Source organism: Mobula hypostoma, chromosome 7 (assembly GCF_963921235.1).
Source record: "Mobula hypostoma chromosome 7, sMobHyp1.1, whole genome shotgun sequence".
Classification (NCBI taxonomy): Eukaryota; Metazoa; Chordata; class Chondrichthyes; order Myliobatiformes; family Myliobatidae; genus Mobula; species Mobula hypostoma.
Window position 1 is genome coordinate 161,373,995 of NC_086103.1, and position 20,681 is coordinate 161,394,675.

At 39.5% G+C, this 20,681-nt stretch overlaps 1 protein-coding gene across 4 annotated transcripts in view; it reads right to left on the bottom strand.

Annotated features, from left to right (window-relative positions):
• rab6a (RAB6A, member RAS oncogene family) overlaps positions 1–20,681 on the bottom strand; it is an 84,484-nt gene that overhangs the window by 43,378 nt on the left and 20,425 nt on the right. For all 4 annotated transcript variants that reach the window (XM_063054443.1, XM_063054442.1, XM_063054441.1 and 1 more), the window contains exon 2: positions 10,113–10,171. In XM_063054443.1, the coding sequence (XP_062910513.1) occupies positions 10,113–10,171 (59 nt within the window). The remainder of the gene's footprint in view (positions 1–10,112; positions 10,172–20,681) is intronic.

Genomic DNA, 20,681 nt, shown 5'->3' on the forward strand with positions numbered 1-20,681 from the left:
GTCCCGTTTCTTCTTGGTGGAGAACCCAAGAGTCTCTTTACACATGCCAACTATTCAAGATGCTAGTGCAAAAGCTCTGGAAACTATGTGGCTCCTGTAGATTGACAGGCTGTCTGAGAAGATCTACCACTTTGGGGTCCTTCAGAGCTTCAACAATAATCATCTTGCAGTTCCCTTGATGCAAATGTTTTAGGGTCAGGTTGACGGAGATAGGTACTGATGACCAGTGGACAGACCACCACTTCTTTTGCTCCATCATGGCACAGCCGATGTTATTCATCAGTCCCTCTCGAAAAGTGATATAACCCAAGATGCCAGTGCCTGGAACAGGAGTATTGCAATAAAATTTTGCACTCATCTATCCGATGAGATAGTATGATGAGACTGCTCCAAGCATTGTCAAGAGGAGGACTTTGACAAGGTGTGATTGAAGTATATAACTTCAGAGGGCTGCATTTCTTCCTAACACATTGGCATTGTAGTAAACAGGGCAAGTTTCCCCTTTGGGATACAGACCAGGATATTTTCCACGTTCAGAGTATTTTCACCTCATCCAAGTATTGCAGGGTTGGGCATATGCACCAGTTAAACATAGCATATTAGTTCCATGTTAGAATTAGCTAAAATATTAATAAGTATTCACTAATTCCACAAAGGTAGCTGCCAACACATCAGATCAGCTCATTCTTCATTGCAAAGATCCCTCCATGATTATAAAACAGATTTTCCCCACACAAAAAGAAAATCTGTGAGCAGGAGATGGCCAATGTCAAAGCATCCATGTTCCCTTGTCTTGACAGAAATGTGGCATTCAGCTCATTAACTGTTGGAATTGTCTATGACAATTTTGATATTTCAGGTGCTGAACTTCATTTGGTGGAGAGAACTTCAAATAGTGTACACAGTTTCTTTTAATATGGGGTAGAACACTGCATACTAGCTACTCCACAGGCTTCACAGAGCAGAGGCTTGAGCCAATGGCAAGGGAGTCCAAGACAACTAAAGGCAAGGCTCTGTCACTCAGGTATTAATGCTCTCAACAAGAGTTTGAAATTAGTACATAGTTTGCAGCTTGTATATATCCCTTAAAGATTAAAAATTCAACAGAAAAAAGTAGTGCAGTTGTGGCAATAGAGTTAAGTACTATATTACATTTCGCAGAGAAAGGGAAGGGAGAGGGAACACCTGTGGTACGTCAAATTGTGGGGTGAACAATTTGTTTTTGTTGTACTGCAGATCATGATCTTTCTTGGGGGCTTTGACATTGCATGCTTGCTGGGTGGATGGTGCTGATTTGTTTTGTGAAAGTGGATGGGGTGGGGGAGGATCGTTGCTTTGCTGCTGCTTATGTGTGGGAAGGGGGAGTAGAGGGCTTTGGGGTTCTAACATTTTAACTGTCACTCATTCTTTGGGGCACTCTTCAGTTTCCATGGATGCCTGTGAAGAACAAGAATTACAGGATGTATATTGTATACATTTCTCTGATATTCAATGGAACTACTCTACATTTAAGACTCAAATTTTGTCAAAGAAGATTGAAGAGAAAATCCAACAGGGGATCAAGACATTGAAAAAGGAACCAGAAAGGGAAAGCAAATTAAGTACTGAAGTGTGCTCTTGAGAAGCATCTTAAAGAAGCGATTACTTTTTAAATGATATATTAAAAATTATTAAAAAGTTTTAATGCACCTCATTATTTAAGAAGAGACAAAAAGGAAGAGCTACAGACTACAGTTGGGTAGATAGAGAACCATCTACCATCAATGGTAAGGAAATGCTGGAATCTAGAATTAACAGCAGGGTTCTTAGAAAATGACAATAGGACTAGAGAGAGCTGGTGTTTGTTGTTTATGAAATGAAAAATGTGTATGGCAAATCTGATGGAATTCAAAGTTGCAACACTCAGATTAAGAACAAACTCATGAACGTATTTTGTTATAGGATTTTCAGATGCTTTCATTTTAAAAAAAGAAAGGTGCTGTGGAAGAACTTTCTCAAAATTCTAATGCATAGTTTTGGAGATAGCATATTGACAAGGACTGAGGATTGGTTAACTGATAGAAGATAGGATATTTTTGCTTAGGGTGCTGTGACTGCTGGGGTAAAGCAGACAACTATTGGGGTCCAGCTGTTCACAACCTGTATAAATTTGAATGCGGGGATAAGGTATAATTCCACATTTGTTCTGGGTAGCAGTATGAGGTATCAGAAAGGTGCAGGAAGGCTTCAGGAGATGCAAACAATCAAGTAGATAGCTGAACAAAGCAGACTGAGTAAAATGGAAGAGATAAAAACCAAGTTTCTTGATTCAAAAAAATTACAAATTTGAAGACTACCAACAATTAGAGAAACCTGGGTGCCCTACATGAATCATTGTAAACAAAAATATGGTTATAAAAAGCAATAAATGGGACAAATGGCAAGATCACCTTTTGTGCAAGAGGATTAGAATGCAGTGCTGGCGAGCCTACTTCCGGAATACAGCGTAAGTGACTGGTCTCTCTACTTAAGAGGTAGAGGGAGTTGCAAAGGTTCCACACGTTGTTTCCATGGCAGAAGCTTTATCGTGTGCAGGGTTTAAACAGAATCAGGTTTATTATTACTGGCAATGGAGCAGACTCGATGGGCCGAATGGCCTTCTGCTCCTTTGTCTTGACTTGTGATTACTCTTGACATGAAATTTGTTAACTTAGCAGCAGCTCAATGCAATACATAATATAGAAAAAAGTAATAAGTAAATCGATTACAGTATACATATATTGAATAGATTAAAAATCGTGCAAAAAACAAATGCTATACATTAAAAAAGCGAGGTAGCATCCAAGGGTTCAATGTCCATTTAGGAATCGGATGGCAGAGGGGAAGAAGCTATTGCTGAATCGCTGAGTGTGTGCCTTCAGGTATCTGTACCTCCCACCTGATTGTAACAGTGAAAAAGGGTATGTCCTGGGTGCTGGAGGTCCTTAATAATGGATGCTGCCTTTGTGAGGCACCACTCCTTGCAGATGTCCTGGGTACTTTGTAGGCTAGTCCCCAAGACAGAGCTGACTAGATTTACAACACTCTGCAGTTTCTTTCGGTCCTGTGCAGCAGCCCCCAGCCCCCACCACACCAGACAGAGATGCAGCCTGTCAGAATGTTCTCCACGGTACACCTATAGAAGTTTTTGAGTGTATTTGCTGACATACCAAATCGCTTCAAACTCCTAATGAAGTATAGCCGCTGTCTTGCCTTCTTTATAACTGCATCGATATACTGGGACCAGATTTGATCCACAGAGATCTTGATACCCAGGAACTTGAAACTGCTCACTCTCTCCACTTCTGATCCCTCTATGAGACTAGGATTATAAATTTGAGTTTATAAAAAAAAGTGAAAGATGACCACATTGAAACATACAAAATTCTTTGGTGGTTTGGCAGACAGATACACAGATAATCATTTCCCTTGGTTAGGGTATACATTATCATTTAGTCTCAAAATATGGATTCAGCCATTCTAGACAAGGCAGGAGAAGTTTCTTCCATACTGCTATTCCTTATTACGTTTAACAGTTCTCTACAATGTTATACATCCATAAAGAAAATTGTTACTAATTCACTGATTTATTCTCTTAACCAACAGCAAGGGTCACAAAGAATTATTGACATAGTACTGTAAACTATGTTAATCCAACCCTATATAATGTGATAGACCACATCATATTTTTCAACTGTACACAACCTAAAACAAAAGTCTCAAGACCTTGCTAAGGGCCTTTGGGATGACAATACCAAATAAAACAAACAAGTCTTGCATAATTTAATCACAGTCACTAAACTACTTTAAAGACCTGCACCATGATTTTGTAAGCTATTACACATAAATATCTAGACATTCCTTACATTGGATATCTAGGTTAGTATAAATAGCAACTTAGCACAAAGTGTTCCATTTTATGTATTTAAGCTACTTCTTAAACTGGAATTGAAGTGCACTTTAGCAAAAATTGAAGCTGAACACTGGTGAAAGGTCACATTTTCATTTAGACTTTAGAAAATCAGCTTCATTGTTGATCAAATGTACTTTAAATTTCATCTTGAACCTTATGTGATGTGGGATTATTTAAATCTTTGTTATCCAATGCTAATCTGCACAAAGCATTTTCATACACAACTAGCATACTTCCACCTCTGCTTTCTAAACTGCAAACTATAAGTGTTACATAAATTACTTAAGTAAATCAATGGCTTTAGTACACAAAAGAAAATTGACAATTAAGCATATTTTTAAAACAGTAATTGAAAATGTTTTAAAGTGAGACAATGGAAACCCTGACAAAAAAAAGAAAACGTGAGCAAAAACATCCAGCTGGTCAGGCAATTCCTCAACAATTCACTCAACATATTAAAAGATTTCTTTATCCAGATGCTGACTGACTTGCTAATCTTATTTTGACACATATAATTACTGCAATTCAGATAATGATTTTTTTGTTGGGGTAAAACCTATTTGTCAGTTTTCAAGTTCCTTCATGTCATTCGTGCTATACAAGAACCAACTCAAACTATAATCATGAATAAAAACAAGGTAACTAGCCCCAGCCAATTGATCTGAAAACAGTCCAGTTCCCATACACTTCAGTTTCTATCTGTCCTGCATAGTTCTCCTCACTTTTTTTTAAAAAAACATTTCATAGACAACTACTTCTCCCATCTCATTTAATACAAGTAGCTGTGATGGCTGACGATAATCCACCGACTATATCTGGACTGGTCCAGACACAAACTACAGTGAAATCTTGGTCAACTAAAGAATGAAAGTCAGCTGGAGCTTGCTAGCCATTAAAGTCCAACCTAATGCCATGAACATTGATTTCTTCACCTGGTAATTTCTTTTGCCTCCCCCTCCTATATTCACACTGCAGGAATAAAGGGTGCATTTTAAGTGGGATACAGTGTACTTCCAAAAGAATCCTTTTTACTTGTATTTCCATAATTAGGGTCATATTCGTAAAATACAAGTCTAAGCAGCAGGTCTCCGACTAATGGATTAGGCACAAAAATGAGAAATTTAAACCAATAATACCAACATTACTTGTCACTAACATTCAATAGAAAGGATCACCAGCTTTCATACAAGTAGCATGAATCCATTAAGACTTTTGATCTCATTTATATATTCATAAACCATTCTTAGCCAAATTTAGCAGCCAGTTTATATAATGACATGTTATTCAGGGGATTTAGACAGTAGAGTGGCACTGTTGCCTTGAATCTGGGCATTAGTGTTCAATTCTGACCCTGGAAATAGTCTGTGTGGAATATGGAATGTTCTCCACGTGACCTCTGAAATAATATCACTGAAAAATTCTCAAGGAGGATCTCTGTGGTTGGTTGAAAGCAACACCAAGAACTAAAGTAATTTTGATGATTCAACCCAGGTTTGAGATTTTATATTAGGGAAGTCTTCATTTGCATATTACACATTTAATTAACCCCATGACAAAACATGAAAATCCATAATAGTTCCTGACTGAATAAAAGCTGTTACTAAATAAAGGTGGATTTTTAAAAACCATCTACATAGTGATTTTACCCCAAAATATTGTTACTTCCATCCACTACTTTATGAGAAATAAAGGATGAAGGCTCATTTGAGTGCAGCCTGAGACAAAGTGCAATCAGCTGAAAAAAGGCAATGTTAATCAAGTTGGAAAAAGCAAAATACAATGATAACTTTGAAAAAAGCAGACGCTCACAAGCAATTTTTTTTAAATCAGATCTTTTTACCCAATTGGGTTAATGCTTGCACCATCATTACGGATTGACACAGTAACAAACAGCACTCTCAGTGTCGATTAAGACACTGCATGGTACAGCTTCAATTCACAATAGCCTGTAAAATGTGCTTCCAATCCTAGATCAAAGGTAGTCAACTGCACATTAGAAATTCAGAGCATTCCATTGGCCTAAGCTACAAAAACAATTAAATGATATGATCATTAAGATTTAATTGGTCTTGGTTAGTTTCAGAAAGTTAAAAAGTTAGTCAAATGGTTGCTGGCCTACACCAATCTTCTGCAGGTGTATGGAGGAATAAACAAACCATGGAAACTATCTGCATTGAAAACACTACAATTCTTTCTAATGTACATACATCAGTAACTTCTTTGTAACACAGACACTATGCATATATAAATTATCAAATTTCAAAAACCATGAGAAGAATCAGTTAACCATTAAGCTAAAACACTCACAACCATGTACTTTAAATGCAAAGCCAGCAGGTCAATCAGGATGGTGGGTAATAAACAGAGATAGATTGATATTTGCCTAAAAGCATCAATGCTCCCTGCTGCCCATTTAAGTACTGCTTCAAAGCCAATTAGAAGACATCAATCAGAATTGGTACAACATGGAAACTTGAACCCTCTCAACAAGTGTAATCCAGTCAGTCCCATTCTGATTTTACCACTGCAGTTTTTCACCCCCCTCTGCTATCTCTCAGCTTTCTTTTAGAAAACCACATTCCCTTTCCAAGGAGGATGTTACATTTTGACTGTCCAGCACCTGGAAAATCAGCATTTCAAAGCTACCCTCTCGGAATTTTGATCATTTCCATGGAAAGATTTCTCTTTACTCACTTTATTTTCCAGTCTCCATTTCTATTCCCTAAACCTCTTCAGCAATTTAAAGACATACAGTGGTGCTCGAGTTTGTGAACCCTTTAGAATTTTCTCTATTTTTGCGTAAATATGACCTAAAATGTGATCAGATCATACAAGTCCTAAGACTAGATAAAGAGAACTCATATAGATAAATACAAAAAACATTCTACTTGTTCATTTATTGAGAAAAATGATGCAGTATTACATATATTTGTTGGAAAAAGTATGTGAACCTCCAGCATTATCAGTTCCTTTAAAGGGGAAATTAGAGACAGGTGTTTCAATCAATGGGATGACAATCAGTATGAGTGTGGGAGGTCCTGTCCTATTTAAAGGCCATAAACCTGTGTCTTCACTATCAAAGTCTGATCTTCACCATACAGGTTTTTGGAAGCGTGCCAAGCTCGATCAAAGGAGATTTCTGAGGACCTCAGAAAAAAGTTGTTGATGCTCACCAGGCTGCAAGAGGATACAAACCCATTTCTAAAGAGTTTGGGCTTTGCCAAACTAGAGTCAGGCAGATGGTGTCCAAATCGAGGAAACTCAACACTATTATTGCTCTCCCCAGGAATGGTCGACCAACAAAAATCACTTCAAGAACAAGTCATGTCATATTCTAGAAGGTCACAAAGAACCCCAGGGTAACATCTAATGAGCTGTAGGCTTTTCTTGCATAGGCTGTCAGTGTTCATGGATCTACCATCAGGCAAACACTGAACAACAGTGATGTGCATGGCAGAATTGCAAGGAAAAAGCCACTACTCTCCAAGTATATAGCTGCCCGTCTAAAGTTTGCTAAGGACCACATGGCTAAGCCAGAAGGCTATTGGAAGAATATTCTGTGGACAGATGAGTCCAAAATAGAACTTTTTGGCTTAAATGAGAAGCATTATGTGTGGCAAAAAGCAAACACTGCATTCCAACACAAGAACCTCATCCCATCTGTGAAACATGGTGGTAGTAATGTCAGGTTTGTGCCTGCTTTGCTGCCTTGGGACCAGGATGGCTTGCCATCATTGATGGTACTATGAATTCTGATTTGTACCAGCAAATTCCACAGGAAAATATCAGGGTATCTGCCCATGAACTGAAGCTCAAGAGAAAATGGGTCAGGCAGCAAGGCAATGACCCTGAATACACAAGTCAGTCTACCAGAGAATGGTTAAAGCAGAAGAAATTTCATGTTTTGGAATGGCCAAGTCGAAGTCCTGACCTTCATCCTATAGAAATATTGTGGAAGGACCTGAAGCAAGCAGTTCTTGCAAGGAAGCCCACCAATATCCTCGAGTTGAAGCAGTTTTGTAAGGAGGAATGGCCAAGGAGAAATTTTGTGAGGAGCATCTGTTGACTGATCAACAGTTACTGGAAACGTTTGGTTGAAGTTGTTGCTGTACAAGGGGGTCACACCAGTTACGGAAAGCAAAAGTTCACATACTTTTTTCCAACAAATACATGTAGTATTGGATAATTTTTCCTCAATACATAAATGAACAAGTATAATTTTCTGTGTTATTTATTTAATTGGTATCGCTAACTAGTTTTAGGACTTGCGTGAAGATCTGATCATCTTTTAGGTCATATTTATGCAGAAATAGAGAACAGTCTAAAGTGTTTACAAACTTTCTAGCACCACTGTATACCTACTGAGTAACTCAGAAAAGCAAGCTGTTCCAGTCCATGACACAAATTTCTGTTCCTTCAGATCCCCATCTGGATCTCTACTCTATTTCCTTTCCTCATCCTTGCTACCAAAATGCATCCCATTCACTTCTCTGCAGTAAACTCCATGTCTGGCCATTACATCCATTTATCTCTATCATCTTTAAGTTTCTCACTTTTTTTTTTACCCCTTGCACTAAAGTCAAGTCATTAATACAAGAACAGCAGTGATCCTGATAATCAGTCCTACAAGAACAGCATTACCCCAGTCTGATAAATTGTTTCAAATTAATATAAATGTAAAATCTATATATAGCATATACAATTCATTATACCTGTGACAATATTCCATGGTGAAAGAGAATTGGATTATAGTCAGAATTCTACCAATTCACCCCTTCTTCTGTCAGATGACCTGGTAATAAGACCATAAGACACAGGAGCAGAATCAGGCCACTCAGCCCATCAAGTCTGCTCCAATTCATCATGGCTGATTTATTATCCTTCTCAACCTCACTCTCCCGCCTTCTCCCTGTAACCTTTGACGCCCTTGCTAATCAAAAACCCATCAAGCTCTGCTATAAATATACCCACTGATCTGGCCTCCACAGCCATCTGTGTCAATGATTCCACAGATTCAGCATCTATTGCCTAAAACTTTTCCAGAATCTCCTCCATCAATTTTTGATATACTCAGTTCCTTAACTAGCTATTATAAATCTAACAACAGCATCATACTCAAAGGTATTTCTTCCTCACAAAGCTATTTAGTATTTCTAGAGTGCACTTTACCTACACAGGTCTCTTTTGCTGTCTTAATTCACCTGACTTCATCAAGTATATTAGATAAATGCCCAAAGAAAGCCTTTTTATTCCTTTTCTGTTAATTACCATTCTATTTGTATTCTTTCTGCCCTCCATTTACTTCCTACTTGATATTTCTAATGTTCAGACCACATTACACTTATATTATTAATCTAACCAACTGAAGCTTTATTCAAATTCATTATTGGTTTGGCTACTCCACCTTCAGTGCTGCAATAGAAAGCTTATTTTCTATTTGAGTGGCGGGGTGGGGATGCGCCTCTACCAACGACGGTGCAAGGAACTCCTTCCCTTTGCTAGCCTGCAAGTCACCTTTGGGCAAGGTGTAGCACCTGCTTAGCGCCCTCTTCCCCACCCCCCCCCCAACTATCAGTGTCATATGAAGACAAAGATAATCTCTGAAGAATATTGATAATGGCTGGGATCTTGTAAAGACACTGCCAGAAGGCAATGGCAAACCACTTCTATAGAAAAATTTGCCAAAAACAGTGAATAATCTTGATCACCTACATCATACAACACAGCACATAATGATGATGACAGTCTATTGAGTCTCTGCTAGCTCTCCAAAGAAACCCATCAATTCTATTCCCCATGTTTTTCTCAATAATTGATTTGCTCTTAGCTGGTCAACAACAGCACTCCAATTATCTTTCCACCCAGTTTTAGTATGGTGAATTTGCAGCAAACAATTACACTACCTATCAGCAAGACTTTGGAATTGAGAAGAAACTCAAATAGTCATATAGAAAGTATGTGAGGTCTAAACAGACAAGATGAACCAGTCCACTGGAGTTCAGAGGCAACAGCACTTTTCTCCCATTATGTCACCTTCAAGCCTAGGTCATTCTCTGACTTGTAGCAGAAATAACTTCTCTTCCGCCCCCCCCAACCCACCCGCCAAAGGGAACAGAAATCATTGTTATAACATCAACACATTCTAACATTTAAGAAATGCTTTCACCAATTAAGCCTTTACCTGATAAGTGTTGTCAAAGCTGTCATACATGAACCTAGTTATCAATGATGTCTTCCCAACTGAAAGAGAAAACAAAAAGTACAACTTAAAAATTATTGCAAACACGCTAAATTATACAAGGCATAAAACAGTTGCATTGATATATTCTTTAAAATGGATGCTCCATAAATACTCAATGAAGCAACAGCAAGACTTAGAATATTAAGAGATGCCATTAGCTTAAAAGGATTACAGACCCAAGAGAAACAAAATCAAATTACACTTTAGCTTTATTTCCTGGACATCACAAAAATCCATGTTCATTGAAATCTATGTCCATGCCTTCAAAAATACTTTCTAATAAATTGAAAAATTATAAACCTGAAAGTATATACAGTTTTGTTTAGTTTTGTTCAAACACTTCAGACTTAGAACAGATACAAATAAAGTGCAATTATTTTTTCTGATTTTAAATATACTTCTGGAACAGAACCCAATTACGGACAACTTATCTGGCACTTAAAAGGTTTTAGGAAAGGTTAATAGTCAGAGTTGAAATAACACTCATTTTCTTCAGAACAGGAATTAACTTGACCTAGCAATAAAGTTGGTGATGGAGCAAGATGACAGTCACTGATGCTATACCCAGTATCACACTGCTTATAGTTAAGTATATGGTAGACAATAATGAAGTAAATGCAGAAGTTGTACACCTGTTACTAAGTAATAACCACCTCATGTTAAGGCACATTACTGAAATATTTTTACTATGAAATTCGGGTAATTAAGTGACACAATAGGCCAGCTAGACTTACTTTTACAATTTGAAATGAAATCAAATGGAACATTTAAGAATGAAATCTAGCTGCAGATTATTAAAATGTTTCAGTTGTGTTCTAGTAAACAAATTTACTCTACCAGAAATGTCCTTCCAAGCCAAGACAAAAGGTGTGAACTTTGGTCTTCTGCTTGCCCATGGCTTGATGCAGAAAAGCTGATTATGAGTACCAGTGTTGGGCAAGCTGTAGCCACTCAGCGCACAGATGTGGGGCTTAGAGCTGCACCCTGTCCAGTATGGAGTATACAGACCATTGCTCTATTTATTTAAATAAGACTAGTCAGCTCCTTCAACCTGACTTACCATCAATTGAATGTAATAGAATTTGCTGCCTTAGTCTCTGATTACACAGTTCCACCCAGCCCCAAGATTTCTATGGTAACAACCTCACTGGTTGCTATTGACTTTTGGGGGAAAGCATCCACTTCCAGGGATGATGAGAGACACAACCATTCCTTTCAGAGGATTTGTCCTGGGCCCAACATGCAATTGCAATTATGAAGAAAGCACAGCAGGGCCTCTCCTTCCTCAGAAGTTTGAAAAGATTCAGCATGACATTTAAAACTTTGACAAACTTCTATAGATGTGTGGTGGAGAGTATATTGACTGGCTGCATTACAGCCTGGTATGTAACCATCAAAGCACTTGAACGGAAAATCCTACAAAGCATAATAGATACAGCCAGTCCTTCATGGGTAAAGCCCTACACACATTTGAACACATCTAAATGAAGCACTGTCTCAGGAAAGCAGCATTCATCGTGAGGGACCCACATCACCCAGATCACCCACATCACTCTCTTCTCACTGCTGCCATCAGAAAGGTGGTACAGAAGCCTGAGGGCCCACACCACCAGGTTCAGGAATAGTTATTACCCCTCAACCATCAGGCTGTTGAACCAGATGGGATAACTTCACTGTCCCCATCAGTGAACTGTTCCTAAAACCTATGGACTCACTTTAAAGGGCTTTACATCCCCCATTTGATACTTCAAGCTTCTTTATTTTTCTGTTGCTCTCTTTTGTATTTGCACAATCTGTAGTCCTTTGCACATTGGACTGCAACCTGGCCCTTAACACCTAGAAGACCAAGGAGATCATTCTGGACTTCAGGCATGCGAGGAGCCACACTTATGTCCCCATCTACATCAATGGAGCTGTAGTGGAGCATGTATCAAGCTTCCAATTCCTTGGTATCCACATTTCCGATGATCTCACCTGGTCCCTGAACTCTTCCATCCTGATCAAAAAGGCACAACAGTGCCTTTATTTCCTGTGCAGCATGAAGAAAGCTCACCTCTGACCCAGGATATTGATGGACTTTTACCATTGTACCATTGAGAACATACTCACCAACTGCATCTCAGTGTGGTATGGCAATTGTCCCGTATCGGACCGCAGAGCACTCCAGCGTGTGGTGAAAACTGCCCAGCGGATTATCGGTACCCAACTGCCCACCATTGAGAACATCTACCATAAATGCTGCCTGGGCAGGGCGAAAAGCATTATCAGGGATGCATCTCACCCTAACCATGGACTTTTTAGTCTCCTCCCATCCGGTAGGCGCTACAGGAGCCTCCGCTCCCACACCAGCAGGCTCAGGAAGAGCTTCTTCCCTGAGGCTGTGACCCTGCTGAAACTCAGATCATAGCACTAAGCAGTATTGCACCCATATTGTACTGTCTCAGTACTTTTACATTTGTATGCTGCAGCACTTTTTATTCGCAGTTATTTTGTAAATACTATTCTTTTGCACTTCTGGTCAGATGCTAATTGCATTTCATTGGCTTTGTATCTGTACTCGGCACCATGACAATAAAGTTGAATCTAATCTAATCTAACATTGGTTGTTTGCCCTATTGGATGAAGTCTTTCCTTGATTCTATTGTGTTTCTTGGATTAACTATGTATGCCCACAAGTAAACAAATCTCACCATTGTTTATGGTGACGTACATGCTTTGATGATAAATTTACTATGAACTTTGAACAGGATCTGGACAATCTGTCATCAAGGAGCAGTGCAGCCCTGAGCCACATAATTGACATTGAGCAGGTGCATGGCTAATCCAACACCAGCCCTCTTAGATAGCATTTCCACATCACGCCACAAAGTATTTGAGGCACGTTTTATAACACCTTTTGGCAGCAATTTTAATAGCCCTCTCATTCCAAGAAATGCAGCTCAAGCACTATATGAATATACATTACTGTACAAAACAACATACATCAAAGTTGCTGGTGAACACAGCAGGCCAAGCAGCATCTGTAGGAAGAGGTGCAGTCAACGTTTCAGGCCGAGACCCTTCGTCAGGACTAACTGAAGGAAGAGTGAGTAAGGGATTTGAAAGTTGGAGGGGGAGGGGGAGATCCAAAATGATAGGAGAAGACAGGAGGGGGAGGGATAGAGCCGAGAGCTGGACAGGTGATAGGCAAAAGGGGATACGAGAGGATCATGGGACAGGAGGTCCGGGAAGAAAGACAAGGAGTGGGGGGGGGGGGTGACCCAGAGGATGGGCAAGAGGTATATTCAGAGGGACAGAGGGATAAAAAGGAGAGTGAGAGAAAGAATGTGTGCATAAAAGAGTAACAGATGGGGTACGAGGGGGAGGAGGTTTACTGTACAAAAGACAGGTTTTATGAGAGGTGAGAGGTGATATAACTGAAAATTGCAGCAGTCTGAATGGGATTGACAGTGGATGTCCTCTAATTGGAAATTTTAAAAATCCTCCTGGTATCTGGCTAATGGTTATTTAGGACTGAGGAGAAATTTCCTTATATAGAGGTTGTAAATCTTTGGAATTTACTACCCCAGAGAGTGTGTATATACAGATATACAAACATATACACACATACATTTAATCCCCAAGATTTTTGCACAGTCCTGTAGTAACGTTATATATTGCACTATACTGCTGCCCCATGAAACCCCTTTTTATTGGGTGTCTTTTTATTGAGCCCCTTGCTAACAGCCACTGGAGCCTGCGACGAGAAACCCACCTTTCTCAGGTTTCGGATGTCTAGGGTGTATGCGACCAAATCCAAGGAATGGATGTCTCGCGTACCCTAACCCTGGTTTGTGTGAATGCTGTGATTTACTGTCTCTGCCAATCACCCATGAGCAAGAAATAACAGATTGTACACTGCATGCAATTATAAAGAAGTGTATTTAAGAATGTTAACTTAAGTAAACAGTTATTAAAGGAAAAAAAAACAAAAAGTCAAATGTGCACTCAAGTTGGAGCTCATCATCAACTCGTCTGTAACTAACCCTCAGTCTGCATGAAAGCACACGCCACCTTCCAAATGTCACTCAAAATCCATCTCAAGCAAACAGATCTTCCATGGGAGCACTGGTCCTTCCGCTTTGAAACCATTCATCTGTACAAAGCACCTTGTGCAACAGGGACAGCATCCGCAGTCATCTTCCCTCCCATCTTCTCCCAGCTCCTGTAAAAAAAACCTCCCTACACCAGTGTTCTCCTGAACCTTCTCCCCATTCCACCGCCCTGACCGGCAGACACCACATTCCCAAGTTGAACAACAAAGCCTCTCATCTCAGCTCAAACCCAAACAGGCAGAAAGCAGAACAAACTGCTCTTACAGAACTGCTGAAATGAAATACTTACAGCATAGCAGTAAAAATCTTAATCAGGGCGTTAAATGCAAAAAAAAGGACAAATTTCATGACCTATGTGAGTGATGATAAACCCGATTCTCATATGAGTCTCTGTTGTGGACTGAGAGTGTGAAAGGAGTAGGGAGAGGGGAATCATGGTTGGGAAAAGGGGAAGAGAGTGTAAAGTGGGAAGCACCAGAGAAAAATTCTATAATGATCAATAAACTAATTGTTTGCAATCAAATGACCTTGCCTAACGTCTCAAGCTGGCTGTGTCTGCATCTGTACCACCCACTACCCCGGCACCCCTTCTCTGCCACCTGTCCTACACCCCTCCCATAGCACTCCACCTTCACCGTTCCCAACATACTATGCTCCTGCCAGATTTACAAAGTTGCTCTCTGCTCATTGACAAATACAGTACTGTACAAGAGTCTTGGGCACCCTAGATATCTGTACAGTATATGTGCAACTTGTACAATACTGTAAATGATTGATAATCATGCAAACTTCTCATGATAGATCATATGTTAATCTTAAACAAAGGATGACATGCCAACATCAAGGAGGAAATTAACAACATTGTCACAAATTTGCCAGGATATCACTGAATGGCTGAAAAACCCTGGGGAAACAGTTTCTTAACCGATTGAGACACTTTGAACACAAGCACAGGAATCTGTGGAAAACTCACTTTCCTTGGACCAGCTTTTAAGCAATCCAGATTGCAAAAATCCCTACACATCTAATCAGGAATGAAGACCCTTTCTGCAGGTTACCTCATGGTATAATTTCCTTATCTATATAAATATCCCATTCTGCAGTGACAAATATTCGAACCAGTTTTTTTCTGCAGTTTAATGCATTTTACTTAAATTATATTCAAGCTATACATCAGAACATTGAAATATTCAAAATGGCAGATAATGCTGCAGAAATTATTGAAGTATTAAATAACGCTGAGGTATTTGCTGCACAGAAGATTCAGCATGCAGGTCTAACGTTTCCGTCGGTAAGTTCATACAATTCTTAATAATCAGGTAATCCTGACCCACCTTACAGCACTTTGAAAATATAAAGGAGAATGGGAAAATAAATACATTCAGAATGAAGCAACTGCATTGCAGTAATGTCTAGCACAGTATGACTTAATGGTTGTTTTCTCAAATGTTAAAAAAACATTTTTAGCAGTCATTTTCCAACAAAAGGTAGGGAGGAGAACTTATTCTCGTCTCCTATATAGGACAAGAATACACTATTGACATAAAGTAAAAGCATCATAAGTAAATATAACACAAAAAATGAGATAGGGGTAAGCGGGGGTGAGGGGTGTTGCTTAAGTGCTATGGACGAAAGGTCGGAGAATGGGATTTTTTTTTAAAGTTATGATTGAACGGTGGAACAGACTCAAAGGGCCAAATTACCTACTTCTGCTCCTGAATCCATATGTGGAGATGTTGCTGAGATATAAAGTACATGCCATCATTAATTGTTCCCTTGAACAGGACATTTCAAAGGCTGGTTAAGAGTCAACCACTTTGCTTTAGTTTAAACCAGATCAGGTAAATATGGGAGACTTCTTTCCGTGAGGGCAATTAGTTAACCAAATGGGGTTTAGTGGCAAGTTGGTCACCATTAAATGTATTTACATTTTTACTTCAGATTACTTAAGGTTAAATTTAAATACAAACCCCATTTCCAGAAAAGTTGCGATATTTTCCAAAATGCAATAAAAACAAAAATCTGTGATATGTTAATTCACGTGAACCTTTATTTAACTGACAAAAGTACAATGAGAAGATTTTCAATAGTTTTACTGACCAACTTAATTGTATTTTGTAAACATACACAAATTTAGAATTTGATGGCTGCAACACACTCAACAAAAGTTGGGACAGAGGCATGTTTACCATTGTGTTATATCACCTTTCCTTTTAATAACACTTTTTAATTGTTTTGGAACTGAGGATACTAATTGTAGCAGATTTGCAATTGGAAATTTTGTCCATTCTTGCTTGATATAAGACTTCAGCTGCTCAACAGTCCATAGTCTCCGTTGGCTGATTCTCCTCTTCATGATGCGCCATACATTTTCAATAAGCAGGCCAGTCAAGCACACGCACTCTGTCTACAAAGCCACGCTGTTGTAGCCCGTGCAGAATGTGGTCTGACATTGTCTTGCTGAAATAAGCATGGACGTCCGGGAAGAGACGTCGCCTTGATGGCAACACATGTCTCTCTAAAATCCTAATATATGCCTCAGAGTCAATGGTACCTTCACATACATGCAACTCACCCATGCCGTGGGCACTGATGCACCCCCATACCATCACAGATGCTGGCTTTTGCACCTTTCGCTGATAACAATCTGGATGGTCGTTTTCATCTTTGGCACGGAGAACTCGACGCCCGTTTTTTCCCAAAACTAGCTGAAATGTGGACTCATCTGACCACAGCAAATGGTTCCACATTCTTTCAGTCCATCTGAGATGAGCTCAGGCCCAGAGAACTCGCCGGCGTTTCTGCAGAGTTGATGTATGGCTTCCTCCTTGCGTAATACAGTTTCAAGTTGCATTTCTGGATGCAGCGACGGACTGTGTTGAGTGACAATGGTTTTCCAAAGTACTCCCGAACCCAGGTGGCTATAATTGTCACAGTAGCATGACTTTTCTGTGCACTTTTCAATCTTATTTTAACTCTGTCCCAACTTTCATTGAGTGTGTTGCAGCCAAATTCTAAATTTGTGTACGTTTATAAAATACAATTAAGTTGGTCAGTAAAACTATTGAAAATCTTTCTTTGCACTTTTGTCAGTTAAATAAAGGTTCACATGAATTAACATCACAGATTTTTGTTTTTATTGCATTTTGGAAAATATCCCAACTTTTCTGGAAATGGGGTTTGTACTTCTGTCACAATGAATTTGAATTCAAGTCTCCAGATAATCCACCTTCATATGATGGAAAACAAAACCAAAAGATGAAAATTATTTTTCTTCTTTTCTGTTACTGACTTTCAAAAAAAAAAAGCCTTAAATCAGTAGTTCCCAACCTTTTTATGCTATGGAGCCTTACCATAAACCAAGGGGTAATGGACCCCAGGTAGGGAAGCTCTGCCTTAAATGTTTCAGGATAGACTTCAAGTTCTAATCCAAAACATTATTTTTCTTTTATCACCTTTTTTGCCCTTCAATTTCAGCATTATTTTCAAGCTGGCAATTTTAATTAAAAAGTCATCTCATTTATGATTGGATACAATTCAATTAAATTTTTCCAGTACATGAAGAATTGGGCCAAATATTTTACAAATAAACAAGTAATTTTTAAAGGACAGAATGAAATTATTAATCTCCTGTATATTGCCATTTAACTAATGGAATTGAATGATAAATCTCCAGAACCTGAAAACACAGAACTTTAAAAGGTGAGAACAGAGCCAATAGTCATCATCCTCCACAATTTAATGTATTCTAATTTATTTGAGTGGATGCAACCCTTATCCCATTGAAGAATGGAGAGAGGAAAATAAAAAGAAACTACAGACGAGTTAGCCTGACATCTGTGTCAAGAACCAAATCTGCTTCATTTTCCATGATGACTCCAGCTGATCTTCCATCTCCACCAAAACAATTCAATTTGTTTTGAAACAATTTAATGATCAACTTTCAGAGCCCTCCACGATAAGGGACTCTAAATGGTCAAGACACAATGCACGTAGAAATTGTTTTGAGTCTTGTGATCTTACCTCTTTCTCTACGAAGCTGATCCAAATTTCTAAATTTCCCAGTCAGTGGAAACATCCATCTTATATTCAACTTGCAAGAGGGTTCGGGTTCATCCTGTACTTATATTTTCTCTCATTCTTCAACATCCAGAGAACACAGGACTAATCTACTGAATTGCACTCACGTAACAAACCAACCATCCCTGAAACCAGTTTAGATTCCAGTATTCTCTCTGCTAACTATTACATTTGACACATCAAAATTTGAGATTGCAGCAAGAGATATAGACAAACTAGTAAATGTAGTACATTTGAACTTTCAAAAACCTTCAATAAAGTTACCAGACAAGATATCAGACAGAATCAATGCAAGGATTGAGATTTGGTTAACAAAGTAGGAATAAGCAAGTGATCTTCAGGTTGCGAGACTAAGACCAATGGGGCACTAAAGCTCTTCACTGATTTGTTTCAAGGTTAACTTAATGTACCAAGACTGGCAAATGAAACAAAACTAACTGGCAATTTGAGTTGATGGGAAGCAGAGAGGCTTCATGTATAATCAGACAGGCTAAGTGAATTGGCAAGGACATGGCAAATGAAATGTAAAATATGGAATCATCCGTTTTGGTGGAGAAGTGGCGGCATGACAAGAAACTGAAAGGTGGTGATGTTCAGGAACACCTGGTCATCTTGGTGTTAAAAATCACTGAAAGTTAACATGCAGTTACAGTAAGCAATTCGAAAGGCAAACACCATGATGGTCTTTATAAAAGAAGTTGGTTGACAAGAGAGGTGAAACATTTAGTCAAGAGAAAGAAGAAACATACTTTAAAGTTCAGGAAGCAAAAGACTCAGGCGGGGCCCATGAGAATGATAAGGCAACCAGGAAGGAGCTTAAGAATTGACTTTACAGTATTGAAGGGGACATGAGAAGGCTTTGGGAAGTAGGATTAAAGAAGGCATTTTATACATGAGAAACAAAAGGATGATGGGAGTTAGGGTATGAGTTAGGGCAAGTCACCATTTTGCAGATGACATAAAGGTTGGAGGTGTTATGAATAGTCTAGGTGGCTGTTGTAGGTTACAACAGGATATAAAAATGTTGCAGAGTTGGGCAGAGAAGTGGTTGATGGAGTTCAATTCAGAATAAAGTGTGAAACGATACACAATGGAAAGTCAAACTTTAATGACAATGCAGTATTCTTAGTGTGCAGGAAGAGAGGGATATTGGGGTCGAAGTCCACAGATCCCTCAATGTCGCCAGCTCCAACACCTCAGGGCATATTGAAAACCCAGACTCCAGCAACGACCATGGACACCTTCAAAGCGATTGCGCAACCACCAACCACGACTCCAGCCTTGAACTCCAGGCCGGGTCTTCATGAGCTGCTATTGTGACTCCCGTCTCCCCTTCCCCCACCACCACTCTGCAACCCCGTCTCCCTCAGATCCCACCGTCAGCTCCTGGGCCCTCAAAGGCTCCATCTTCCTCTCACCCCAACCCTCCCCTCTCCACTGACACCCCCAGCCTCCCCCTCCCCCCTCTGATCCCACTTCTCATCCATGCCGGGTCTTTACCATCCCCTCTGACCTTCAACTGTCTGAGGCAGAATGCTCTATGCTCAGTAAGGGCCTCACCTTTGTCCCCCTTCGTCCACACCTCAGCGAGTTCCACGTTCGCCTGGACGCGGAACTCTTCTCCCGCCAGCTCCGCCTCCTCTGGGTTTTCCCCCCCTCCCCCTTGTCTTTCTCCCTAGGCCTCCTGTCCCATGATCCTCTCATATCCCTTTTGCCAATCACCTGTCCAGCTCTTGGCTCCATCCCTCCCCCTCCTGTCTTCTCCTATCATTTCGGATCTCCCCCTCCCCCTCTCACTTTCAAATCTCTTACTAGCTCTTCTTTCAGTCAGTCCTGACGAAGGGTCTCAGCCTGAAATGTCGACTGTACCTCTTCCTAGAGGTGCTGCCTGGCCAGCTGCGTTCACCAGCAACTTTGTTGTGTGTTGCTTGATTTTCCAGCAACTGCAGATTTCCTCGTGTCGTGCAGAAATACAATTGCTCAAAAATTTCATCTACCAGGTCTGACCGGTTTGTGTTTGTTTATATTATTTTTTTTAAAGTTTTTATTTCCTTTGTAGAAAGAAAGAGCAAAACATTTTCATTGTTTTTTTTTAAATGAACGCAAAGGATTTATTCAATTTCTTTGTCCACAAATCTGTCACTGATCTAATATTTTCAGTATAATGGCCTCAACATAAATTACTCAATTATGTAATGTAGCAAGGGCAATTTATTAAAACTTTTTTTTAAAAAAAGACAAACATCAGCAGAAATCCAAGCATGGAGACAGAGAAAGAGTGAGGTGCGCATAATTTAGGTGCATCTCAAAAATAGACAAAATTATATAGATTTAT